Genomic DNA, 26,935 nt, shown 5'->3' on the forward strand with positions numbered 1-26,935 from the left:
GTTTGTTTCCCAGTGAAGGCATGAATTAAATCTATACTTTTATTACAGTGTATACGTTGCTTTGGATAATAGTGGCTGCCACATGCATAAATGTGGTGCAGTAAAGAGAAAATAACAACAACAAATGATATCCATTTAATAAGTTTCTTGCATAAGAAATAAGGTGAGCAACTTAATCTCCTGAGAAAAACTTCCTTGTAATCTCACATATCCCATCTAGATGTGTTTTTATCTAATTCAAAAACGTTTTTAATGGAAACAACATTTGATGAAAAATGAAAAAGTAGAAATGTTGCCTTGGCAATTAAGTGAAATAACATGAGTGCAAGTTGAAGTATACTAAAATGACTGAATCTAAAACTGAAATAAATAAAAACAATATTAAAAACCAAAAAACTAAGTCTCTTGCAAGATACCAGTCTGCAATTAAAAGTCAGATTTCAAAATAAACTAAAAGATTTCTTATTATATTCCCCTATCTCAGCTATGCTATATCCACATTCATTTTATGAATTTGTGCTGGTTCTATTTTTATTTCTTGTAGGGAATTTTAGGAGAAAGACCTGAGACAAAGTTAATACTTCAATAATACATAATTAAGAACTCCTGAGAGATAAAGAGCAACCTTTGAGCAGAAATATTTAATCGTCACAACATCAATCTCCCTTTTTGCAAAAAGCAACAGGTGTTTGTACACTGTAAACAAATATATGATCAATAAGTTATGACAACATATGTTTTTACATTACTTGAACTCATCAAAAAAAACCTCATCATATAATAAAAAATTATAAGTTATACAAGATTCAACAAATTTTTTAAGTCAGTTTAATGTGATTTAAGTGGAAATGACAACTTGAAACATCCAAGTTGATTGTACTTAAAAATGTAAGGCACCAACTTTTTTTTAATGGTGTATCCCAGAATATGACATTTAGATATTTAACATGCATGCCCAAAGACCAACAAGTAACCCAACGCAAACAGCACATCTGATTCTGGCATTTGCGATCCATGGATGAATAACCTGTCATCTGAAGGGACAGAAAAGCATCATGAGTCATGCTGCTGGAGGTACGTCATTTCATTGACCGCACCGAGCATCACAGATTGCTGCTTCTGGACCTCCTGTGTCACAGCCTTTCTCTGAGGCAGAAGAGTCACGTAATTGGATCAAGTGATGAGATAAATCAGTGCTGTGTCAGAGCTGCTAACAGAAACACACACAAACAAAAGCATTTCAATGGGTACAAACCTGAAGCTGTCACTCCGCTAGATTCCTATGGGAAGAGATGTGGTACTGCTTGACAGATGGATGGTGGTAAATGTTCTTGTGATAAGAGGACAGTTTCTTAGGAGATCACTGGATCTATGCTAAAGGCAAGCCAAGAGAAAAATCAAATAACAGTTCTTTGACTCTTACAGAATGGACTCATGCTCATGCAGTAACACCATGTTTAAATCAATCAAATCGAAAGAGAGAAAGAGAAGAAATGAGCAAGAAGAAATCAGAGATAGAGAAAGAGAGACTGGTTAAGGGCTGCAAAGTGACAGTTCAATTCTGATGTACAAACAATATATGCCATTAAATTGTAAAAAAAATAAAGCAATTTCAAATTTGAATATGTGGCAATGAGCATGAAGAAGAAAAAAAAAATAAGTTCAAGACTTCCTACATTGCAAAATAAACAAACAAATAAATACATTCTTAATCAGTATAGTTTTCCAGTAAAAAAACCCCAAACAAACTATACTAAACATCCTTACATGTCCTTAAACCAACCAAACAAAAATGTTACTGTACATAACTAGTAAATACAGAAGCTTTTATAGCTTTAACAGATTTTTTCCCCCTTTTTTTAAGCATAAATCTAACTTGCATGTTTAAGCCAATTTAACATTGTCAATAACCGTTTGTTGGGTCTTGGTGACAGTTTGTTGCTTCCTATCAGTGTAATGTGAATGAGCATTTAGTTTGAAGAACAATTAAAGGGGTGGTATAATGCCCTTTTCACAAGACGTAAAATAAGTCGTTGATGTCCCCAGTGTGTCTATGTGAAGTTTTAGCTCAAAATACCCCACAGATATTTTAATATAGCATGTTAAAGTAGTCACTTTTTGAGGGTGAGCAAAAACGCACCGTTTTGTGTCTGTTCCTTTAAATGCAAATGAGCTGCTGCTCCCGGCACAGAGGGCGGAGCTTCAACAGCTTGCACTCAAACAGACATGCACTGAAAATTTCAAAAACCTTTAGCCTTTTATGTTCAGCCTTTTCCGGATTCAGACAAAGATGGAGAGACTCAAGACGAAGTGACAGCATGTAGAATGCAACAGGACATTTCTGAATGGTTGATGAATTTATGTTGCTTATGTGTAGTTATCTTCTAGTCATTGATTAGCATATTCTGTCTTGATAATCTATAAATCGTGTTCAGGGGGCGGGGTTTATGTGAATTCCAGGGTTGGTGATGTCACTAACCCTGGGGGAATGTCATGTAGTTCTTACCAGCCGTTTGTTGTAGTCCTTAAAAAGCAATTTCTTTAAAGAAAAATATCTCCCTTTGCTTTGAACTTTGAGCGTTGTAACTTTGTAGATGTTGTTTATGCATACACACACTACTAACTAACTGTAACAGCATACACACTAACTAAAGTAAAAAAAAGTGAAATCATAATCAATCACCCCTTTAAATAACTTGAAGAACCCTTTTCTACTGTAAAGAACCTTTGTTAAAAGTTTAAGGTTCTTCATGGAACCATCAATGCCAACAAAGAACCTTTATTTTCAAGAGTGTTCCTCTTTTAAAGAACTAAATATCTATAAAGTACAACTATCTTGATTTACTTCAAACTGGAATTGGCATCATCTTCTCTGGAAATGTCATTTTAGCTTTCAGCCATTGGTAAGCCTTCAAGCTGTTAAACTGTTTTGCAGTGTTTCAGAGTGGGAGGATCCATCAGGGGAATGCAGCCTCCGTTTGAGTCTGTGCCATACTGCTGTTGGTCAGATGCCTAATCTGTTTCTCACAGGTACAAACTCCAAATGAATCTGGCAACAGAGTTTGGAGAGATAAAAGGTGAGAGAATATTGAACACTATTGCCCTGCTTAGCAATTGTGAAGAAATAAATAGAGCTCATCAATCAAACAACCTGAGTGGTTCAAGTCACAATACCCACATGGATGTGAGAAGAAAGATGGAGGAAGACAGAAACACAAATCACCCATAAAAGCAATACACAAAAATGGATGTGTAATAAATATTTATGAGTTTTTGTTTGTTTATAATGTAATTCAGTTTTTTTTCCCAATGACATCTGCTAGCAGAGAGATAATGAAATGGATTGTGGTGCATGAAATCGGAGAAACAAACCCAACACTCAGATGTCAGCTACAGAGGGAGGAGATGGAGCAGAGGTGATTATAAACTGCTTTACAGGGTATAGTAATTGTCTGACATATCCTCCCCGTTACTTTCTTGCACAAAAGTTTTTTTTTTCTCTTGCCTTTCTACCTTTTATATCACACCAGACTATATTTATGAGGCTTTTTTTGTTGTTGCATTTTTCATCAAAGCCAGCACTCAGAATTTAATTGAGAATTAACTAATCAGTTTAATCCTGAACTGAACAGAATTTGAATTGAGGTTGCAAACCAGATGCAAAAGTTTGTATATAATTTAGAGTAATTAAAACAGAGTTAAATCCAAATAAATTAATAATGTTTTTTTATATTCTATATTATACAGACCCTTTCCAAAAAATTGGAATATCATGGAAAAGTTTATTTATTTCCATAATTCCATTCAAAACGTTAAACTTCCATAGATTATAGATTCAGGGCCCACAACTTAAACGATTTCAAGTATTTAGTTGTTTAATTGTACATAATTTGGGCTTCCAGCTCATAAAACCCACGAAAACAGGATTTAAATTTTTTTGAATATTACATGAAATCACACAGTAATTACACAGTAATACCATGGTCATTGAACCAGGTTTTGGTTATTTTGGCAGTGTGGGCAGGTGCAAATCCTGCTGGAAAATGAAGTCAGCATCTCCATAAAGCTTGTCTGCTGAAGGAAGCATGAAGTGCTATGAAAATGTCCTGGTAGACGGCTGCGTTGAGTGGACAGCACAGTGGACCAACACCAGCCGATGACCAACACAGACTGTGGAAACTTCACACTGGACTTCAAGCATCTTGGATTGTGTGCCTCTTCATTCTTCCTCCAGACTCTGGGACCTTGCTTTCCAAATGAGATGCAAGATTTGCTCTCATCAGAAAAGAGGACTTTGGTCCACTGTGCTTTATTAAATCCAGAGTCAACGCAGCCGTCTACCAGGACATTTTCAGAGCACTTCATGCTTCCTTCATTTTCCAGCAGGATTTGCACCTGCCCACACTGCCAAAAGAACCAAAACCTGGTTCAATAACCATGGTATCACTGTGTAATTACTGTGTCATTTCATGTAATATTCTAATTTTTTTAAATCCTGTTTTCATGGGTTTTATGAGCTGGAAGCCCAAATTATGTACAAATAAACAACTAAATACTTAAAATCGTTTAAGTTGTGGGCCCTAAATCTATAATCTATGGAAGTTTAACGTTTTGAATGGAATTATGGAAATAAATCAACTTTTCCATGATATTCTAATTTTTTGGAAAGGGTCTGTATTATATTTATAAGCCCTACGGTTTGCATGATGATTTCATGAGGTAAAATTTAGAAGGAAATCTTACCCATGAAATTTTGAAATGGACATCAATTTTTGCCATCTTGTACCATTCAAAAGACTTTCTATTTATAGATACCATGATGAATAGAGTTGTGCTCTGAGTCATGCTCTGTGTCTTTACTTTGAATTGGGGATGTGAGCAGTCTTGATGTGAGAGGTGATTATCTGTGCCTGTTCTGTTCATGACACTCACTCTTGAGGCCTTTTTCAAAGTAATAACACCCAGAGCCCAGTTCTGCCCAGAATTTAATCTCTTTACCAACAATTCATTACCTGAGGTTTTTCAACCATACATATGAACGCATTGAAAAACTCATTAGCGCGCACACACAAACACTCATCTCATCACATTCCTCTCTCTCTCTATCTCTCTCTGTCTTCCAGTCATCTAGTTATTTGTTTCGGAGCCTCTTGACCTTCTTCTGCATGGCTGTCGCAGTTTGCATATTGTGATTGGAAGTGAGAAATTATCTATAATGTTCTGCTGAAGTTAATTAACTCGAAAAAAGAATGAGCTTTTGTCCTGCTCAGAGTGCAAATAAAGAGCTCTTTAAAGAAAAGTTATTGACAGGCTCTCTCTCTTTCTGATTTCCTTGTGAAATTCAGAGAGTTTCAATACAAGTTAAGCTTAGCATTTGTGGCATAATGTCAATAAAATTAGTTTCAGTTAAAAACTTTACACCTAAGTAGAATGTGACGACTAGCCAGTAAATATTGTTTTTAAAGCATGGCCAAAAGATTTAAACATTCTCCATGATAACATGAGATTAGTGTGATAGTATTGCTTACTTTGTCTGTGTAACTGTGTAACTGTTAAAGAAGGCCTGTTTAGAAAAAAATCTAAACATTGTGCCAAATAACTAGTTAATTTGCCTAGAACAAGAGTCACATTAAAAGAATTACAATTTGGACAACTTTACAACTCATTCTATAAAAATAATTTTTTTAGAGGTCATCTACAATGTAACAAAAAAAGTTGCTGTCAATCAACTTGAATGTTTAAGTCATTTTAATTTAAATTACATTACACTGACTTGAAAAAAATAAGTTGAATCTTGTATTACTTAAAAATAAAATTAGAAAATTGCTTAACTTATTAACTTATTAACAAATTAAAGCAATGTAAAATTATTTTGCTATAACTTATTGATCATATCATTTTTTACAGTTTATGATTGACTGGCAGTATTACAGTACTTGAGGCCCATTCACACCAAGAACAATAACTATAAAGATAACTGTAACAATATTAGCGTCCACACCAACAGACGATATCATTCTGTTTTTTAGAAGCGAACATTGAAGTTATGTTGACTGTTGCTTCAAATGCTCGGCCTCTGTAATGTAGTTTGAATTCTGATTGACCGTCAGTGTTTTTATTGTTGATATAAAAAATGTCCTGAAAGTGATTCCAACAATATTGTGCCTCTGTGATATTGTTATAGTTCTTTACAGTTATAGTCATCGTTAACAGTTATTGTTCTTGAATTATACTGTCCTTTACACAGAAAATACACTTAAAGTCCCTGTAAAGGCAATTCTACAAAAAAATTCTAAACACATTATAAGTGCTAGAAATGTATTGCTAAAACATGTTACAAAGACTGAGAACTGTGAAGTACTAAATTGTGGAGTTAGACCGTTTAACAGTTTTTCACCCTTGCTGTGAGCCGGATTTTTTGGGCGGGGCTAAAACGGGGGCTCGATGACGCACTGCGACCCCCTGAGCTTGATTGGGCCCCTACTTGATGACGCACGGAGTCACTAAGCCTATCGCTCAATCGCGAGTTACTATCAGACAGCCTACAGTTTGCTAGCTACTATGCCCACGGCTCTGGCTATGCCTTCGTCATGTAAATGCGTATTCCCTGGATGCAATCACTTAGAAAACAGATCGGTGTCCTTATTTAAATTTCCGAAAAATGATCATATCAAGAGGAGGTGGATTTATCTTGTGAAGAGCTAACGTTACCTTGATGGAGAGCTGATGGTCACCACCACACCCGCCTCTGTAGAGATCAGGATAGTTTACTTTCGTTGGAGACAACTGGAATTCACTGATAATCCGCTGTTACTGGTGAATGGGGCCGAACCGACTATCTCCCGCTGTCCGCTTCGGCCTTCATCCTCCCGTCGCGCCGACATGCACGAGCTGTGTGCGAGTCATATTTCCCGCGAGTGGGCGTGGTTTCAGCGCAGCCAGCGGACACGCCCCCAGCGTTTGAGAGCTGAGACTACTGCTCATTTTTTCGAGATTTTGATAGCTTATTTTATTTACTTGGCGGCTTTTTTAATCATTGAAATTGGGCTGGGTGGCTAATAACACATTTTTCGGTGGTATGACAAACTCAGAACACATACTTAATTTTGACTTTACAGGGACTTTAAGAATGCACAAATAATGTGTAAAATAATTAAACAATAAATTTGTATTGATATTTTTTTATACTTTTTTTTTCTTTGATCTCATATAGGGCAGGACTTGGTTCAATCCATCGGCTGTTGATTAGATGGAGGCAGATGTGAATGCGAGTCATTTCATGGGAAGATAAAGTTATAGCATTTTGATTAAAATGCAATAAATAAATAAAAAAGAATAAAACATGCATGACATTTTATTCATTGAAATGTATTTTGAAAATAGATAGGGCGAATTCCCATTTCATGCCGACAAGCATAATTATGCTGTTGTCTTTCTGAAGCAGTAGCACACTTGCCTAAACAGCTCTCAAGGTTTGGGGACAGAAGAAGTGGAGTTATGTGAATGTTTCTACTTCACAAGCTCTCATTTTGTGCCTTTCAATGGGTATGAACTGTTTTGTTCAGCTTTGTTTGAAAGCAAAATTAACAAAAGAGGTCTACAGATATCCATCAGCAGCTTGCAGTAATTAGATTCCTCTATCTGGTCTCAATCGCTTTTATCCCCTCTTAATGGCAGACTACCTGTCCTGTAGTCCTGTCGTTATCGCGGGGTCCCACCAACACATGCCCCAATATCCATCAACAACAAAATGTACTCTGTGTCGAAACCAGCGGAAAATTCTGAGATGCTGACTAGATAATATCAAAAATATAACAGTCTAGTCTCATGATATATTGAGTAATCAACTGAACTAACCTTGTCCATTTTTTAATGATTTGAGATCTAAGTTTGCTTCTAGTAACAGAAGGGTTTGCATACGAAGAACCAATCAAATTGTAGGGACATTATGTATCATGTCACTTTTGCTATGCTCCTATTCTATAAAAACTGTTGTATTCTTTTTGCTGGTGGGATTCTCTCTGAAATTTGACTGAGATCCTCCGGCCGTGATTAAAGCATTCAAAGGCATTGTCTGGAGTCTGTCTAGTTAATGCTGCGCAGCAAGTTAGTTAGTGAAGCTTACCAGACACTTTGATAGTGTCATGGGAAAGGGACGAGACGTCGTCGGAACTCGAAGCCAGTTGTCGACCGTAGACGAAAAACTAGAGTATAAAGATTATTAAGTGTCGACTGTAGATGCCCACGAGATATTAAGTGTCGACTGTAGACGCTTGGTGTCGATTGGAGATGCGCAGGTGCGAAATAAGAAAAATCTACCACAACATCAAGCCATGCGAGAAATCAGTGTCACAGTGTCACTGACTTCACAGAAGAGCTGTAGAGAGTTTTCTGCTGTAATATTTCCTCCTGGGCCCAGGAATAGACTTTTGTCCACTGTAGTGGACATTATATTTTAGTGAATTTATCTGACACCATGTCACATGTCACAACCTGGGTGTCCTGTAAAGAGCACATTCAGGGCTTTTCAGAGATACCAAATGTTTGGAGGTTTCACCATGAAAACAACTTATCCTTGGTCTTTAAAAATGTCTGACATTAATTTAGTGATCAAATGTAGCACTCTTATGGAAATATGATAATAGATTGTAAGTATAATTTAAATCGGACTACTTTTCAAAATGTATTTCATAAACCAACATCTCAGGAAAACGTTATTGTCACGGTGTGGGTTTGTGTCTTGTTCTTGTCTGTCATGTGTTCCCCTGTCTTTTCATGTTTAGCTGTCTCCCGTTATGTTGATTAGTCTTCCCAGGTGTCTCTGATTAGCCACGCCCCCTTGTTATCTTGTTTAGCTTGTTTGCCTTTGTATTTAAGCCCTGTGTCTAGTTCAGTCTTTGTGAGTACTTGATGTTGTTATGTTGTCCTGTCCTGTCCTGTCCTGTCCTGTCCTGTCCTGTCCTGTCCTGTCCTGTCCTGTCCTGTCCTGTCCTGTCCTGTCCTGTCCTGTCCTGTCCTGTCCTGTCCTGTCCTGGTTCAAGTTTATTCTTAGTCATAATTCAAGTTTATTTAATAAAAACACTGCTGCATTTGGATCCTGCTTCCTGCTCTGCATCATAACAGAAGAACTCACCACAAAATGGATCCAGCAGTTGTTAGCAACCAGGCCCTGAGAAAATTCCTTTCTTCGATGTTCCAAGATGGCCAGCCTATTGAGAGGTATGCGAGGGACTTTTTGTCTTGCTGTCATCTGGGAGCATTAGATGACATCCAGCTCATGGACCTGTTTTGGAGCGGGCTGATGATGACGTTGCTCAATTGATGCCGGAGGACTATACCGGCTGGACCCTAGAAGGGTATGTCGACCTGGCCCTCTCCTTGAGCGGTTCGGCATTTACTGTGAGCTTGGCTGATGAAACACCCTGCAAGCTCACAGTACCCCCAGAGCACTCACCGCTGGTCGCGTCCAGTCCAGAGTCTTCACAGCTCCATGTCCCGTCTGCCCAGCCAGAGTCAGTTCACGTCTCGCCCGGCCTGGGAATCGTCACGTCTTGCCAACCATCAAGCCAGCCACTGGATCGGTCTATGGACGTACAGGACCGGTTTCCAGCGTGGCCGATCCCCCGCTTATGTCTGCACGTGCTGCCAAGAGGGCCATCGTTCCAGGGTTTCGTCCTGCCGAGCCAACGCATCACGCCACGTCTGCCGATCCAGAGACTGTTCACGTCACGTCTGCCGATCCAGAGACTGTTCACGTCACGTCTGCCGATCCAGAGACTGTTCACGTCACGTCTGCCGATCCAGAGACTGTTCACGCCAGTCCTGCCGAGCCAGAGCTTCACGCCAGTCCAGCCGAGCCTGAGACTGAGAGCGCCATGCCCGCCGAGCCTGAGACAGAGCGTCATGCCCGCCGAGCCTGAGACAGAGCGTCATACCCGCCGAGCCTGAGAGAGAGCTTCATGCCCGCCGAGCCTGAGACTGAGAGCGTCATGCCCGCCGAGCCTGAGACTGAGAGCGTCATGCCCGCCGAGCCAGAGTCTGTGAGAGTCATGCCCCCCGAGCCAGAGCCAAAGCTCTCTTCGCCGCTGGTCCTGCCCAGCTCAAAGCCCTCTTCGCCGCTGGTCCCGTCCAGCCCAGAGCTTCCTTCGCCGCTGGTCCCGCCCAGCTCAGAGCCCTCTTCATCGCTGGTCCTATCCAGCTCAGAACCCTCTTCGCCGCTGGTCCCGCCCAGCTCAAAGCCCTCTTCGCCGCAGGTCCCGCCCAGCTCAAAGCCCTCTTCGCCGCAGGTCCCGCCCAGCTCAAAGCCCTCTTCGCCGCAGGTCCCGCCCAGCTCAAAGCCCTCTTCGCCGCTGGTCCCGTCCAGCCCAGAGCTTCCTTCGCCGCTGGTCCCGCCCAGCTCAGAGCCCTCTTCATCGCTGGTCCTATCCAGCTCAGAACCCTCTTCGCCGCTGGTCCCGCCCAGCTCAAAGCCCTCTTCGCCGCAGGTCCCGCCCAGCTCAAAGCCCTCTTCGCCGCAGGTCCCGCCCAGCTCAAAGTCCTCTTCGCCGCAGGTCCCGCCCAGCTCAAAGCCCTCTTCGCCGCTGGTCCTGTCCAGCACAGAGCCGCCTTCGCCGCTGGTTCGGTCCAGTCCAGAGCCGCCTTTGCTGCTGGTCCTGTCCAGCACAGAATCGCCTTCGCCGCGGGTTTCGTCCTGTCCCGAACCGTCTTCAAAGCAGACTGCCTCCAATCCTGTGATCTTCCCCAAGAAATGTTTGGGGGGGGGCAATAAGTCCTCTGGGGGGAACGTGGAGGCCCTGCCGACATGGTTCCCAGGGCCTTCTGGGACGTCTGACCAGCCTGCTCCGCCATGGCCGCCCGAAGGGTCGTCTCCGCCCTGGCCGCCCGAAGGGTCGTCTCCACCCGAAGGGTCTTCACCGCCCTGGCCGCCTGCACGTCCTGCTCCGCCCTGGTCGCCGGCACGTCCTGCTCCACCCTGGTTGCCCACGCTCCACGGCCCTGGCCATCCGTCCCTCCCGCAAGACCTGGGGGGACCTGGGGCTGGCTATGTCACGGTGTGGGGTTTTCTGTCATGTGTTCCCCTGTCTTTTCATGTTTAGCTGTCTCCCGTTATGTTGATTAGTCTTCCCAGGTGTCTCTGATTAGCCACGCCCCCTTGTTATCTTGTTTAGCTTGTTTGCCTTTGTATTTAAGCCCTGTGTCTAGTTCAGTCTTTGTGAGTACTTGATGTTACGTTGCATGTTGTCTGTTCTGTCCCGGAGTCTTAGTCTTAGTCTTAGTTCAAGTTTATTCTTAGTCTTTGTCATAATTGAAGTTTATTAGTTTATGAAGTTTAAAAACACTGCTGCATTTGGATCCTGCTTCCTGCTTCCTGCTCTGCATCATAACAGTTATTGGATTTCAAATCAAAAAATGACTTTCTGTTACAGAACAGGGCATTGATTTCATTAATGTCCACTGTAGAGGACATCAGGACTTAAATCATGTTTATCAGGCATTTTGGGAGACACAACAAGTGAATATGAAAATAAATTATACATCAATATTCCTATGAAATATTAGATATTATTATAAAAATTTTGCTAATTATTACTCCAATTATTACACTTCTTTTTTCATTAAATGTTGCTCCAAGAACACATTAATGTGCACATTGGATACAGTACATTGCATTGAATGGGAATATTAATGTATGGCCATTTTACCCACATATTGCATAAATTAAAATGGTGTATCAATTCATTCCGTTATATCTTTTATAGTTGAAAATCATCTTTATACAAGTTTTGGTTAAAAAAAATCCTGAAACCCCAAAATGTATTGGTGACTGAAAAAAAATTGCCATTGTTGTGCCTATACATATAATTTCATGTCATTTGTGTCAACTGAGTCATGGTGTCCACTACAGAGGACATAGCATCATTTTTCAAATTTTTTTTTTTTTTTTTTTACATTTGTTTCTTATGCTCTTAACAATGTGATGACATGGGAAAAATAAAAAAATAAACTCATAAAATATTTTTTTGGGGGGGTCTCAGGAGGTTGATATTTGCAACAACAACAACAACAACAACAACAAAATATATATATACAAAAAATATGTATATATATATACATCCTTTACTGTTTTTACTCTTCAAACATTTTTGACATGCTTTGTGAGTAATTGTCGTCATCTTCCGATCCCATTTTTCCCCTCTTATGTTGTTGTGCCTCCTGTGTTAGTGATTGTCAGTCTCTGTGGAGAGGAGTTCACACTCTCATCCAAGAAGTGATTTTAGTCACTCAGATTAGACGAGGCCGCTCAGCTTTTCTTTGTCTCTCCTGCTCTAGATCTCTCATGTTAAGATCACATCTTGTCTGTAATATGGCTTAGACAGATCTAGACATGTTGTTCCCTCCCATTTTGTTTTGTTGTTATAGACTACCTGTTTTGATGGACAATCTTCTAGAAACACCATAATGACTCTTTTTTTTTTTAACTAACAAATGAAGAGCTTCATCATGGTCACACTGAATCATGGTGGCCATTTCAAAATCTTGTCAATTTTAATTTACATAATTTTATGTAATCCATAATTAAAGTTTCTGCACTTCAATTATTTCCATAATTTATTTTATTTAAGTTAAAAACATAAAACCAGGCAAATGCATCCAAAGTCTGTCATGTAAAGTCTGTTACACTAATATTTAGTTCTTTGCTATTTTAAACTTTTTATCCATTACTCAATTTCAATACAATTCTTTGGTTCTTTTCATTCCAGTGTTGACCCCATGAAACTTATATTATGTTTCAATATTCTTTTTATTTAGGTAATGATTTCCATTTCATGTTGTGAAGTGATATTTTTTATCCATTGTTTTCATATGTTGTGCATTAATGGTAAAAAATAAAAAAATCAGTACAACAAAAGTTTTAGTCTCTGTGATTATTAGTCCTGGTTTCAAAGACAGGGCTTTGATTAAGCCTTAGTTCAATTAGAACAAATTAAGTAGCTTTTATAAACATGCATTATATATAAAAAAAAAAAACATTACCGGTGTGCATCTTGAGACAAAACAATGGCACTGATATATTTTAAGAAATGTCAGTGCAAGTTGCTTTCAGTTAAACCAGCTCAAACATGCATTTTAGTCTAGGACTATAAGCCGTGTCTGTGAAACCAGGGGTCAGTTTACATAATCACAGAATGTGTGACTTTAAATGGAGATTTAGTTAACAAGTTAACAAGTATATAACCTATAGACTTACAAGGAAGGCCTTTGTTTTTTGATCGCGTATACTTCCACTTACATCTGCATAATGTTTAATGTGAAAACCACAATGTTAAAACCAAACCTATGCCTTGATTTTTTTTCATAGAAATGCAATGCCTGTTTGTTCACTTGATTTGTTTATGTTGATATAGGTGTGAAGTGTGTGTGTGTGTGTGTGTGTGTGTGTGTGTGTGTGTGTGTGTGTGTGTGTGTGTGTGTGTGTGTGTGTGTGTGTGTGTGTGTGTGTGTGTGTGTGTGTGTGTGTGTGTGTGTGTGTGTGAGAGAGAGAGAGAGGGTGTCAGAGGGGAACTGACTGTCTTCTTGACGCTCTCTAATCTTGATCACTCAGTGACATATGGAGAGGTTGTTCTGTGTGAGACTGACATGAAAGACCTGACCTTCACAGTCAGCTTCACAGCCACCAGAGATATCTAATATTTAACAAAAGCTGCTTTAACAGCGGCCATATGAAATGGGTGTTTGTGTGTAGGCTATATATGCGCATCTTCAGCTTTATTGAATTTCATTGTATTTAACTAACTACTTTATCCATCCATCCATCCATCCATCCATCCTACTAGAAATGTGACAGAAATGTTAAGAACTAAACACTGATAATTGTATTTCACATTCCCATTTCAAGGAAGATTTGAATTCACCTGTGACGTCTTTACTACAGTTAATAGATTTAAACAATTCTGATGGGAAATTGGAAAACTCTCCTGCTTGTTTAAAGGAAATAATCTGCTGCTTCTCTGTTTAATGTTTACTATATTCCATTCTATAAGTGCTGGCTTAAAAGCCTCATCGTGTTGAGGGAGAGGGGCTGATATCTGTTCAATCACCCCTGCTCTCCGCTCTCCTCCAGCAACAGCAAGGACAGTTTACACAGTCGGTAAAACAGATGGCTGAGTGAATTATCTAAAAAAAATGACTCTATTTTGTGAGGTGGTCAAGGGGTTAGGACATTTAGATGTCAGTCCAACCATATTGCCTCAATCCCCTAACACACACAGAGGGATCTTATCTGATTGTGCATGAGTGTGTGTTTGTGTATGTGACTTTGTGCCTTCAGGCTAATATTTCAGTTCTATCATGATACCTGTGAGAAATGTTTCAGCTTCTCGCTTACTGTTCATTTGACACTGAAAACTGAAGTAATGATGCTGAAAACTCAAATTTGTCATCACAGGAATAAATTACATTTTAAAATAGATTCAAATAGAAAACAGTTCTTTTAAATTGCAACATTTAACATTAAAATGTAAACACTGATCAGCGAACATAAACAGAAGCTCAGCCGAACCTGCTTGAGACGCAAGAACAAACATCACTATTTTTTGTGGAAACTCAAATGTGTTGCGTAACACGAGAATGAACCTCATTGGTTCTTGCTGAAGCTCAAGCGTGCTGCGTAACACGAGAATGAACCTCATTGGTTCTTGCTGAAGCTCAAGCGTGCTGCGTAACACGCAATTGAACCTAATTGGTTCTTGCTGAAGCTCAAGCGTGCTGCGTAACACGCAATTGAACCTAATTGGTTCTTGCTGAAGCTCAAACGTGCTGCGTTACACAATGAGAATGAACATTGTTAGAAGCTCAAACGTGAGGCGTAATACGAGAATGAACCTCATTGGTTCTTGCTGAAGCTCAAAAGTGCTGTGTAACACGAGAATGAACCTCATTGGTTCTTGCTGAAGCTCAAACGTGCTGCGTAACATGAGAATGAATCTCATTGGTTCTTGCTGAAGCTCAAGCGTGCTGCGTAACACGAAAATGAACCTCATTGGTTCTTGCTGAAGCTCAAACGTGCTGCGTTACACAATGAGAATGAACATTGTTAGAAGCTCAAACGTGAGGTATAACACGAGAATGAACCTCATTGGTTCTTGCTGAAGCTCAAAAGTGCTGTGTAACACGAGAATGAACCTCATTGGTTCTTGCTGAAGCTCAAACGTGCTGCGTAACACGAGAATGAATCTCATTGGTTCCTGCTGAAGCTCAAGCGTGCTGTGTAACACGAGAATGAACCTCATTGGTTCTTGCTGAAGCTCAAACGTGCTACGTTACACAATGAGAATGAACATTGTTAGAAGCTCAAACGTGAGGTATAACACGAGAATGAACCTCATTGGTTCTTGCTGAAGCTCAAACGTGCTGCGTAACATGAGAATGAACCTCATTGGTTCTTGCTGAAGCTCAAACGTGCTGCGTTACACAATGAGAATGAACATTGTTAGAAGCTCAAACGTGAGGTATAACACGAGAATGAACCTCATTGGTTCTTGCTGAAGCTCAAACGTGCTGCGTAACATGAGAATGAACCTCATTGGTTCTTGCTAAAGCTCAAACATGCTGCGTAACACGAGAATGAACCTCATTGGTTCTTGCTGAAGCTCAAACGTGCTGCATTACACAATGAGAATTAACCCCATTGGTTCTTGTTGAAGCTCAAACGTGCTGCTTACACAATGAGAATGAACCTCATTGTTAGAAGCTCAAACGTGAGGCGTAACACGAGAATGAACCTCATTGGTTCTTGCTGAAGCTCAAACGTGCTGTGTAACACGAGAATGAACCTCATTGGTTCTTGCTGAAGCTCAAACGTGCTGCGTTACACAATGAGAATTAACCCCATTGGTTCTTGTTGAAGCTCAAACGTGCTGCTTACACAATGAGAATGAACCTCATTGTTAGAAGCTCAAACGTGAGGCGTAACACGAGAATGAACCTCATTGGTTCTTGCAGAAGCTCAAACGTGCTGCATTACACAATGAGAATTAACCCCATTGGTTCTTGTTGAAGCTCAAACGTGCTGCTTACACAATGAGAATGAACCTCATTGTTAGAAGCTCAAACGTGAGGCGTAACACGAGAATGAACCTCATTGGTTCTTGCTGAAGCTCAAACGTGCTGCGTAACACGAGAATGAACCTCATTGGTTCTTGCTGAAGCTCAAACGTGCTGCGTTACACAATGAGAATGAACCTCATTGTTAGAAGCTCAAACGTGAGGCGTAACAAGAGACTGAACCTCATTGGTTGTCTTACGTCAAGCAAACATGCCTGAGCTTCCGTTTACCATACAGTATCTGGGGGGTATTCCAGAAAGCAGGTTAAGTGGCATACCCAGTATGTAAGTAAGCAGATAACCTCAACTTTCGGCTCCAAAAACAGAGGTACTGTAACTTCCAGGGTGTGTAAGTAGCCATAGCAACTTACTCTCTTAAAGGATTAGTTCACCTCAAAATGAAAATTTCTTGATAATTTACTCACCCCAATGCCATCCAAGATGTCCATGTCTTTCTTTCTTCAGTGGAAAAGAAATTAAGTTTTTTGAGGAAAACATTTCAGGATTTTTCTACACACAATGGACTTCAATGGCAACCAGAATGTTGAAGTTCAAATCAATGCAGTTTCAAAGGACTCTGAAGTTCTTCAAATGAATAATGACTTAAATGAGCTCATTATGTTTCGCCTTGGACACAATCACCATAACAGATTACTCTAAATTGTAATGTAGACACATGCATTTTCTGTAAAGCTTCTTTGAAACGATATATGTATTGTGAAGAGTGCTATACAAATAAACCATAAATGTGAATTGAAATTATTTAGCTGCACTAAGATTCATGATTGTTTGATGCAGACAAATCAAATCATGGTAAACTTATCTAATCATGGTAAACTAATCTAATCATGGTAAACTAATCTTATTTTACAGTATGAGGAGGATACATGACTAACAGCAATGTTGTGTATTTCCTGTTTTCTGATTTGTTACCTTGCATGATTCCATTCCCCCATTAGAATGTCAATTCAAACCCTGCCTTTCCAGCCAATGTTTGGCCTGTTGCTAATAAACAAGTTTTTCTCAACTGCCACAGAACCTCTCTATCCCCTTTGACATCAGCTGCAAAAATACTTATGTATAACTGTATAATATGTATCACTACAACAATATTTACTTTATCTATTAATAGTATGGAAGCCTTTTTTTTTTCTAAGAATGGCTTCTTGTCATTTCAGTTGGCGAGACAAATTTACAATGTATAGCTAGTGACATCTAGTGGCACCAACACATAACACAATGACCAGACGCATGTGAGTAAACTCTAAAGTGATCTTTGCTGTTTGTTCAATTTAATGAGCAAAAGCAACGCAATTCTTGAGCATTTTGTATTTTCATTATGCTCAGTTGTGTTTGGACTACGTGAATATTTTTTTATTATCATACATGCACAGCTCTTACTAGCTAGCCTCCATTAAACATGATTTCCATGTTTCCATGTTACTGGATAGGGAGAGTAAATGTTAAAAAGATTTTTTATAAAGGTTTTTAAAAACAAAGGATTTTTAAGCATTTGTATTGAGTTTTTTAAAACAAAGAAATGTTATGATTGTGTGCTTTCAGATTTCTAGTTCACTAATCAAATAAGCATATTTGTGTCATTTGTGCATGAGACTTTGCATAGAATATGAGTGTGTGCATATACAGGTATAGACAGGAATAAAATATGACAGTTTGCTTTTTTGGTTGTTACTCAAAACTTTTATCGAAACTTCAGCTTAAAAATTACTTGACAAAGAAAGTACCAAAACTAATTACATTGCAAGTGATTAGAAACACAGTGGTAAAAAAAAGAAAGTCAAATAAATATCAATGAAGACAAAAACAGGCCCACTCATAAACTCCTTTTGTGACACAAGACACATTTCTTTCAGTCATTGGGATAAAAAATACACATGAACCAACACAAATTCAATACAAATATCATGTTACTCTTTGTTGTTGCATGTTTAGTTACATTGTGCAAATCTTACATTTCTGAGTGCATCATTGTCATTCAGGGTTTGCCATCAGAGAGTCAATGTAATCCATCAAAATCCATCACATCAGGGAAAGAAAACATTAATAATAATAATAGATTTTGAGAGTTCTGATACAACATGAATCCTTACAAATTCATTTAATAACAAATAAAAAACCTCAACATATAGTTTCATTGGTGAGATGTCTTTAATAGCACTTGATATAAGCAAATTAGATATTAGTTTATGCTTCTTATATTTGGATTTAAGCAGCTTGTGGTACTTCAGTGTTCAACCAGAAAAAAATCCTACATACAAAGAGAAAAAAAATCCTTCTTGTTCTGTTACTTTATGAACAACCAAGAAATTGTCTTTTAATGTCATCCTGAAAATCAGTGCAAGAATAATTTTTAGTGTAATCTCAAAGTGAAGTGCTTTTCAGGAATATCCCATCTCGGGTGAGATTTCGCAACATGGCATTCAGTTGCAAAAAGTTCATTTTGTAAACCTGCTCCCCCTTCAACTCTCACTTGCATCTCTATGTGACCTCACACTTTGAAGCCTCCCTGTCCCGCGCTACAGTATTTTGGCACATTTTAAAATGGTAAAAATATTCAGAATCTATGAATACAAGAATCACAAGTTTTACATGCGTTACTATGGACTAGAACTAGATCTAGAACATAAAATGGTGCTGCAGGACAAAACTTGGTATAATAACACTACTGTAAATGGTTCGGATGTAAATTTATATCAGTGAAGTTAGTTTAAAGTGCAATTTAGAGAGATTTAAGGGTTTGTGAGTAGGGTTTTTCTGCAATATCTCTTTCTAACTGTGCTGAATTATGAAAAATACTTGAAAGGCACAGTTTGTAACTCAGTTTTTCTTTATGTATAACTGAGCAGCATTTCAATACTCTATCTTTAATTTAACAGCTTAACACTTTGTCATAATTTCTCCACATTTGCTGTAATTCTCTCTTACCGTTACATTTATATTAAGTGCTCTTTTCATATATTGTCCATGGCTTTTTCCTTGCAAAAAGGCTCTAATTTTTATACTTAAATTATACAAATAATTTTAGTTTCTATGCATAATCTATTCTTAAAGTAAGATTATGTTTGCTTTTGGTGGGTTCTGTTTATATAACTCATACTGTATGCTCTGATTTCACCTCTGACCTTTGGTCATTCATTGTGACATAGATGCTTTCACTTCTCAGGAGTTTTAGGCTGGTGGGCAATGAGAGTATATGAGAATATGCAACGCATTCCTAGGGCGTCATATACTGACGCTTTTGACATTTCGTCTACATCCAACGCACATGGCACCCTTTAGCGTCAATATGAGACACAGATAGCTTTGTTTGGTTATGGGTAGGGTTAGACTGCTAGGAGGCGCCTTCTGGCCCATATCTATCAGGCTCGATGGTGTTTTTAGCCCCCAATGGCTCCTTCCAGGCAGCTAACCCTAACTTCAACCTTAAACCTACCCTTCCCCTCGCTGCCTGTAAGGCGCCGTTGGGGGCTGAAAACACCAAACACCATCTATCTGCGTCTCATATTGATGCTAAAGGGTGCCATGTGCGTTGGATGTAGACGAAATGTCAAAAGCGTCAGTATATGACGCCTTGGGATGAGAACGGGCTGGAATATATCATAGATGAATGTTGGGAACAATGTACTCCCGGAGGGACGGGGCACAGTGAACAGTGATGGTGTTGACCTTATACACACACACAGAAGCATACACACACAATTTGAGGTGAGGTGCATTTTATAGACTCGACTGAGGTCATAATTTGGCATGCGGATTGGAGATGATCTCAGGGGGGATGTCTTTGATTGGCAGATCTCTGTTCTTCCCCCCACTGTCATGCCCTCCCACATCTGTGCTCTCACAGCTGCTCTGGGGAGACTCGGGGGGCGGCTGGTAGAGCATGCTGGCCAGCAAGAAGAAAAAAGTGCCTAAAACCTGAGAAAAAGAGAGATAGAGTTTAGATTAGATTGCCGTTAGGTTCATCTGAAAAGGTTTCTGCGATTGATGTGAACCTGACCTAAAAGTGAACGACTATTGATTATAAACAATAGGCTTCAATGGGGAGGCCGCATTAAAAATCTGGGATTAAAAATCTGATTTAAACCTGAAAATAAAAATATTTATGTGACAGTATCATGTAAAATGATACAAAGATTTATATTTCAAATAAATGCTGTTCTTTTGAACTTTCTATACAGCAAAGAATCCTGAAAAAATGTATCTCGTTTTCCACAAAAATATGAAGCTGAATCTGTTTACAACATTGATAATAATCAAAAATGTTTCTTGAGCAGCAAATCAGCATATTAGAATGATTTCTGAAGGATCATGTGACACTGAAGACTGGAGTAATGATAATGAAAATTCAGCTTTGACATGATAGGAATAAATTGTATTTTCTTTATTAAATAAATGAGACACTTCTTTCAAAAACATTTAAAAATCGTACCGACCAACAGTAGTTTACTGGATATATAGTTTTTTTTTTAGATTTTGTTTCTAGATCACTTCTATGTCACAAAAATGGCGACAAATTTTAAGACATTATGGCATTTATGTTAATTTTTCAATTCAACCTTTCACTCAAATTGTTAAGCTGATAATATAATTTGTAACGATTCGAAAACATTTGTATTAAATTAGAAAAATGCTAAATGTAAGCATTTTCACTTGAGGTCTCAAGACTAATTGGCCTCCGGTAGTACATTGACGAGACTAAGAGTTTAACACAAGTATAACACATCAAGAGGGGACCAAAAATCGATTTGTCTCGTCAATGTACCACTGAAAAGTCAGTTTTAAGAGTTTCATACAAGCTAAAGTGTATTTAATATGGAATGAGTCAGTATTGGTTTCTCAGGGAACCTTATTTTCATCATTTCTACATATATTCAAATGTTTTTCTCTACCTTGTAGATGATGCCTGCAATGAGCGAGTACTGGCTCATGGCTGAGTTGTGGTATAGATAACAGGAGCCGTATTCCCCACACTGCTCCTCCCACAGCAGACAGGAGATGTCAATCACTGAGCCGAACGCTATGGGGCCTGGGATCCCACCGAGAGTCCTTACTACGATCCACTGGATCCCAAGCCCAAACGATCTCTGACTGTCAGGGACACACCTGCAGGAGACGACAGTTACATTAATGACAAACATCTGCATTTGAATATATGCCATTAGAGATCCTACTGTCTATTTGGAATGAAAAACTAGCTTACTACTTACTAGCTATTACTTATAATGATTTTTTCCAAATGTAAAGTGAAAGAGTAGGCATTATCGCACAATACATTTGAAACAGTAGTATGCTGCATTGTGGTCACATGACATAACGTTTATTTTGCATTTTTAGTCTAAACTACCAATGAAAAGCCAATAAAATGTTTTTTCTTTTTGTTTTTTTTTAAGTCTCTTATGCTCACCAAGGTGGCATTTATTTGATAAAAATAAAGTAAAAACAGTAATATTGTGAAATATTATTACATTTTAATATAACTGTTTTCTATGTGAATATATTTTGAAATGTAATTTATTCCTGTGATGCAAAGCTGAATTTTCAGCATCATTACTCCAGTCTTCAGTGTCACATGATCCTTCAGAAATCATTCTAATATGATGATTTGATGCTCAAGAAACATTTACTGTTATCAATGTTGAAAACAGTTGTGCAGCTTCATATTTTTGTGGATTCTTTGATGAACAGAAAGTTAAAAATAACAGCATTTATTTGAAATTTAAATATTCTTTAAAGGGATACTCCACTTTTTTCAGAAATAAGCTCATTTTACATCTCCCCCAGAGTTAAACAGATGAGTTTTACCGTTTTAGAATCCATTCAGCCGAACTCCGGGTCTGACGGTACCACTTTTAGCATAGCTTAGCACAGATCATTGATTCTGATGAGTCCAGTAGCATTTCTTTCAAAATGACCAAAGAGTTTCAATATTTTTCCTATTTAAAACTTGACTCTTCTGTAGTTAAACCGTGTACTAAGATCGACGGAAAATGAAAAGTTGCGATTTTCTAAGCCTATATGGCTAGGAACTACTCTCATTCCGGCGTAATAATCAAGGAACTGTGCGGCTGTACCATGAGTGCAGCAGGCGTAATGATATGACGCAGCGCCTGAAAATAGTCCCCAGCTCTGTAACTTCTTCCAACGTGACCGGGACTAAGTTTGTCTAACCTATTAGACCTATTTTCAGGCGCTGCGTCATATCATTACGCCTGCTGCACTCATGGTACAGCCGCACAGTTCCTTGATTATTACGCCGGAATGAGAGTAGTTCCTAGTCATATAGGCTTAGAAAATCGCAACTTTTCATTTTCCGTCGATCTTAGTACACGGTTTAACTACAGAAGAGTCAAGTTTTAAATAGGAAAAATATTGAAACTCTTTGGTCATTTTGAAAGAAATGCTACTGGACTCATCAGAATCAATGATCTGTGCTAAGCTATGCTAAAAGTGGTACCGTCAGACCCGGAGTTCGGCTGAATGGATTCTAAAACGGTAAAACTCAACTGTTTAACTCTGGGGGAGATGTAAAATGAGCATATTTCCGAAAAAAGTGGAGTATCCCTTTAACATTTAAGGCATCCTTGCTTAATAATATTTTTTCTAACAAAAATGTTTACTGACCCCAAACTTTTAAATGGTAGTATATGCAGTGTCATACCTGAGTGTGGCAGTAAGTGCAGGGATGCTGCAGAGGAAAGTGAAGAAGATGATGACGAAGAGGAAGGTGAGGAAGGCTGGCATGTGATTGCAGGACGACACACACCTCCCTTCTTCAGCAAAACCTTGTTCTCCCCATGATATATTCCCTACCACACAGCTGCAGCCAGAGAACACCTATAAATGTGTAAACACACACACCAACACGAAAATTCATTATCAAGAATTAAACTCATTTTTTATTCTGAGAGTGTAAACATTTTTATGCCAGATCTAGTTATCGTGACTAATTTTTATCTAAGAGTTAAAAACATTTTTGCATCTTAGTTTTAACACTTCAGTTTAGTGTTACGTTCTGAAACGTACATAGTACAAGGTCATATTTGGGAGGATAAGACCCCTTTAATTAAGTTACCTTACAAAATGTATGCAGCTATGTCGAGTTAATTGACTGATCGTGTTGTTAAATGCATGTACGTGGCACTGAGAGAGTGTCTGTGTACCTGTCTGCCTCTGGGGCTGTTCGTGTGGTTGAGGGAGCTGCAGCCGGCGTGGCAGGGAGAGAAATACATCACTCCATTCGCACCACACACAGGGTTAAACAACTCCTCAGCACAGTGACATCCAATGTTACAGCTTACGGTCAGATTGCCCAGATCTGAGAAGCTGAAGGGAGAGAGAAAATGTTTAGTTATAAATTTTGTTTCACCTCAACCAATCAATAAAACACTGTCAGTCAATCCCCTCTTTCCTGCTCTGGATATTCATTTAGACCATTATCTGTGTAATAAATCACTCACACGGCATATCAGACTTGATTGAAAAGGTTAATACCTACTACAGGCAGGGCTGCATGATAATAGTAAAACTGACAATCATGATTATTGTGCTAAAAATTGTTATCATGAATATTGTCATTTTAGACATTTAGAAGATTATTGCACTTTTACATTAGCACAAATCAAGACAATGTCAACCGGCATAGTACCTCATATAGTTCCCTGTTGGCCAATAAATGAACACACTCTTTACTGTACATTATAAAAACTAGTACAACAAGAAGCTTCACTTAAAAGCTAATCCAGTGAAATTCCTAATAAAAACTGTTTGATTATTCATTGATTTATTACAGTTAATCATTGAGGTTTGATCCAGATTTAGTCACAGCAAACACCACAAATGACCATGTAACGACCATGTATATTTCTTGCACTTTCATTTGAGCAAAATATTGGCTATTTTAGAAGGGACTTATGCCGCCATACTGCACGTTGCACTCTCTCCCATTCATAGTAATACAAGTGCAAAGTCTTGGTATATCTAAAGTCTTTAAAGGTGTAGTAAGCGTTTTTTGAAAAATGCTCGGACCGTGCACGACAACAACCTTGTAGCCAATCAGCAGTAGGGGCCGTGTCCACTAATGATGGGAGAAGAGAGAGAGATGAGCAAGAGGGAGATTTGAAGAAAAGAGAGATGGCTGAGAGACATTAAAAAAATAGAAAAGATAAGAGGAATATCAATGTAAATGGAAGGGGATATGGTCAGGCAAGAGCTTTAGGACCCACTTTAATATAAAAAAATCTTTCCAGCACTGAAGAAACCAAAATGGGAAGGCCTGAAATCAGACACAGAGGTTGCGTTGTTTCTGCTCCATATGTGAGAAACATTGGTTTTGAGTGTGTGCAGCTGGAGACTAACAACAGACTCTTGCTTGTATATACTCTTGTGTACTGTATGTTCATCTTTTGTGCTTCCTTATCGTTCGTTTGACATCTTCGCATTATTTTTCTGTGCTTTTGCTATGATAAAAGAGAAACTCTTGCATTGCGTGTTCATGCATTTGAGGGAGCAGTTTGGGGGGCAGAGCAATGAAAGGAGGGGTGTGTTTGTTTGGGTTGATTTCAAATATCAACAGTGTTCAACAATGATTTAGAAAAATCGCATACTGCACCTTTAAGCTTTGTTGCCAATGCAAGATAACACAAATGTCAAATGAAACGTCTTCAGGATATAGATATATAACCAGCGGGGCAAATATAGCTATATAGCTTTTCTTTATAAGAAAAAAACATACATTTATTCAAAAACAAAGATGTATATTCACATCAATTAATTAATTAAATTTTCCCCTCTTCACTTTATAGGACAGTAGACCGCAGTCAGGAAAGCAAGACTAATGGGAAACGGGACGGTGCATTTTTTTCATTAAATAATAAATGTGCTAAATTAGAGGAAGTAGTTAATTTTGTTGATGCATTTATTTTTAAACAGTCTCAAACTGATGAGGTATGGTTTTGGTCTCATGCTGTAATAAATACAAATATTAAGTTTTTTATTGCAGTTTATATTGTTTGCAGATCTGTAATGAGTTCAAAGTGTTCAGTACCTGCTTTTGTGGATTTCTGTCTGCAGGTAGAGGGCGCTGTAGTTGTTGTGTGTGAAGTTGCTGTAGTATGGGGTAGTTACTCCTGCCATGGGCACATTAGGACAGTGTATCAAAAATATGAAGATAGCCGTTAGGCTGACCAGTGCACACAGCATGCAGAAACGGATGATCCCACGGCAACGAAGGTTCAGCTTCTTTACAATGAAGCCGCCCAGGAAGGTGCCACCTCCACCAGCTGGTACCACCATATACCCTGGAATGAGAAGATGGAGTTAAAAACAACTCAATGTATGTAGTTGTTTGTTATATTCTAAGAGTAATTTGAGCAAGAGGGTTTGGCATTGCGTTTAATTGTGATTTTTACCAAACCAGGTTGCTGCCTCTGAAGCACTCAGACTAAACTGAGACTCCAGAAATTTGGGGCCAAACGTGGACATCCCAGCTATGAGAGTGGCCTCTGTGGCACCAGCAAGACACAAAAAGATGAAGGTAGGGTTTTTCAAAAGAAGCAGCATTGACCTATAGAAAAAAAAGAGGGAGAGAGAAAAATGACTCCTCTACTCATTCAGTTGTCACATGGTGTTACAATGCTCTCTACTTTTTATAGATGGATTTTATAGGTATAGCAACGGGGAATGGGATAGAAACATGACACAAGTGGACATCAGCAAGACGAGCCAAAAGAATATTCAAATCCTTGTTGGATCCCAGGGACAGATAGGTTTGAGTGTCATTGAAACATTGCAAAGAGATACTGTGTTTCTTAAAATATAGACCCTAAAGGAAGCTCACACAAGGAGAATACAATCGGACCAAGAACGGAGCCTTGAGGGACACCACAAGTGAGAGGAGCTGCACCCAAAGAGAATTCACCAGTACTAAAAATTTGTCATTTTTAAATAAGACAAACTATTTAAGAGCATTCCCCTGAATGCCCACACAATGCTCCAAACATGGGATAAGAACAGCGTAGAACAGCGTACAAAAAGATAGTGTAGCAAATACACATTATTTAAATTCTGTGGATGACCATTTATGGATAACAGACAACAGCATCAATTGATAGCATTAATTTGTGCTTTTGTCTTTTATTTCTTTCGAAAGACTCATAGGTGAAATGCAGCAATTGTCTTTCAATGGCCTTTGAAAACTGAAAGGAGGACAGGATAACAACTGAAGGAGGTTTTAGTGATATCTAGTGGAAACTTGTGGCCAAATAAAAACTAGCACACCAAGTGAAAAACGACAACCCAATAACTTGTATGTGGCAGTTTGTTGGCTCTTTAAGAGTAAAGTGACAGTGAAAAGTGCTAATTTGAAAAAGTGTTAATCCTCAATCTCAAGAAAATTATCTAGGGACCCATCGCCCATCTGAATTCGCTGAACTCGGCAAACTAGAAAACTACAGCCTCAGCTCCTTCCCATCAACCAAGTTTCTAAATATAAACATGGCAGTACACTTATGTTAAAAGGTGGTAAAATCTGGTATGGCTTTCAATACGATTGAAAAACCAGCAGGGAAACCACTTTTTAGCTCACTTCCTCTCTCCTGTCATGTGTTCATACCTGGGCATGTCCTTTACTGTTTTTCCAAACTGAGGATCAGATGCAGTGATCTGACTGCCATCCTTCAGCTGGTGGGCCTCTGAGACACGCATGGCCACATATCGCTGAGAGCCTGCAAGATAAAGAAAGTGAGACAGTTATTCACACTAATACTGTACTGCACTGTACTGCAGTCACTTGACTTCTGCGCTTATGGGTAGC

The 26,935-nt window shown here is 38.9% G+C and overlaps 1 protein-coding gene across 3 annotated transcripts in view; it reads right to left on the reverse strand.

Annotated features, from left to right (window-relative positions):
• Window positions 1-17,794: 17,794 nt before the first annotated feature.
• Window positions 17,795-26,935, reverse strand: part of slco4a1 (solute carrier organic anion transporter family, member 4A1) — a 28,733-nt gene continuing 19,592 nt past the window's right edge. For all 3 annotated transcript variants that reach the window (XM_084427691.1, XM_084427692.1, XM_084427693.1), the window contains 7 exons: window positions 26,735-26,846; window positions 25,533-25,687; window positions 25,169-25,421; window positions 23,286-23,448; window positions 22,784-22,959; window positions 21,015-21,228; window positions 17,795-20,040 (listed from right to left, as the gene is read on the reverse strand). In XM_084427691.1, coding sequence (XP_084283817.1) covers window positions 19,861-20,040; window positions 21,015-21,228; window positions 22,784-22,959; window positions 23,286-23,448; window positions 25,169-25,421; window positions 25,533-25,687; window positions 26,735-26,846 — 1,253 coding nt within the window. In that variant the 3' untranslated portion in view covers window positions 17,795-19,860. The remainder of the gene's footprint in view (window positions 20,041-21,014; window positions 21,229-22,783; window positions 22,960-23,285; window positions 23,449-25,168; window positions 25,422-25,532; window positions 25,688-26,734; window positions 26,847-26,935) is intronic.

This window comes from Rutilus rutilus (genome assembly GCF_951802725.1).
Source record: "Rutilus rutilus genome assembly, chromosome: 13".
Classification (NCBI taxonomy): domain Eukaryota; kingdom Metazoa; phylum Chordata; class Actinopteri; order Cypriniformes; family Leuciscidae; genus Rutilus; species Rutilus rutilus.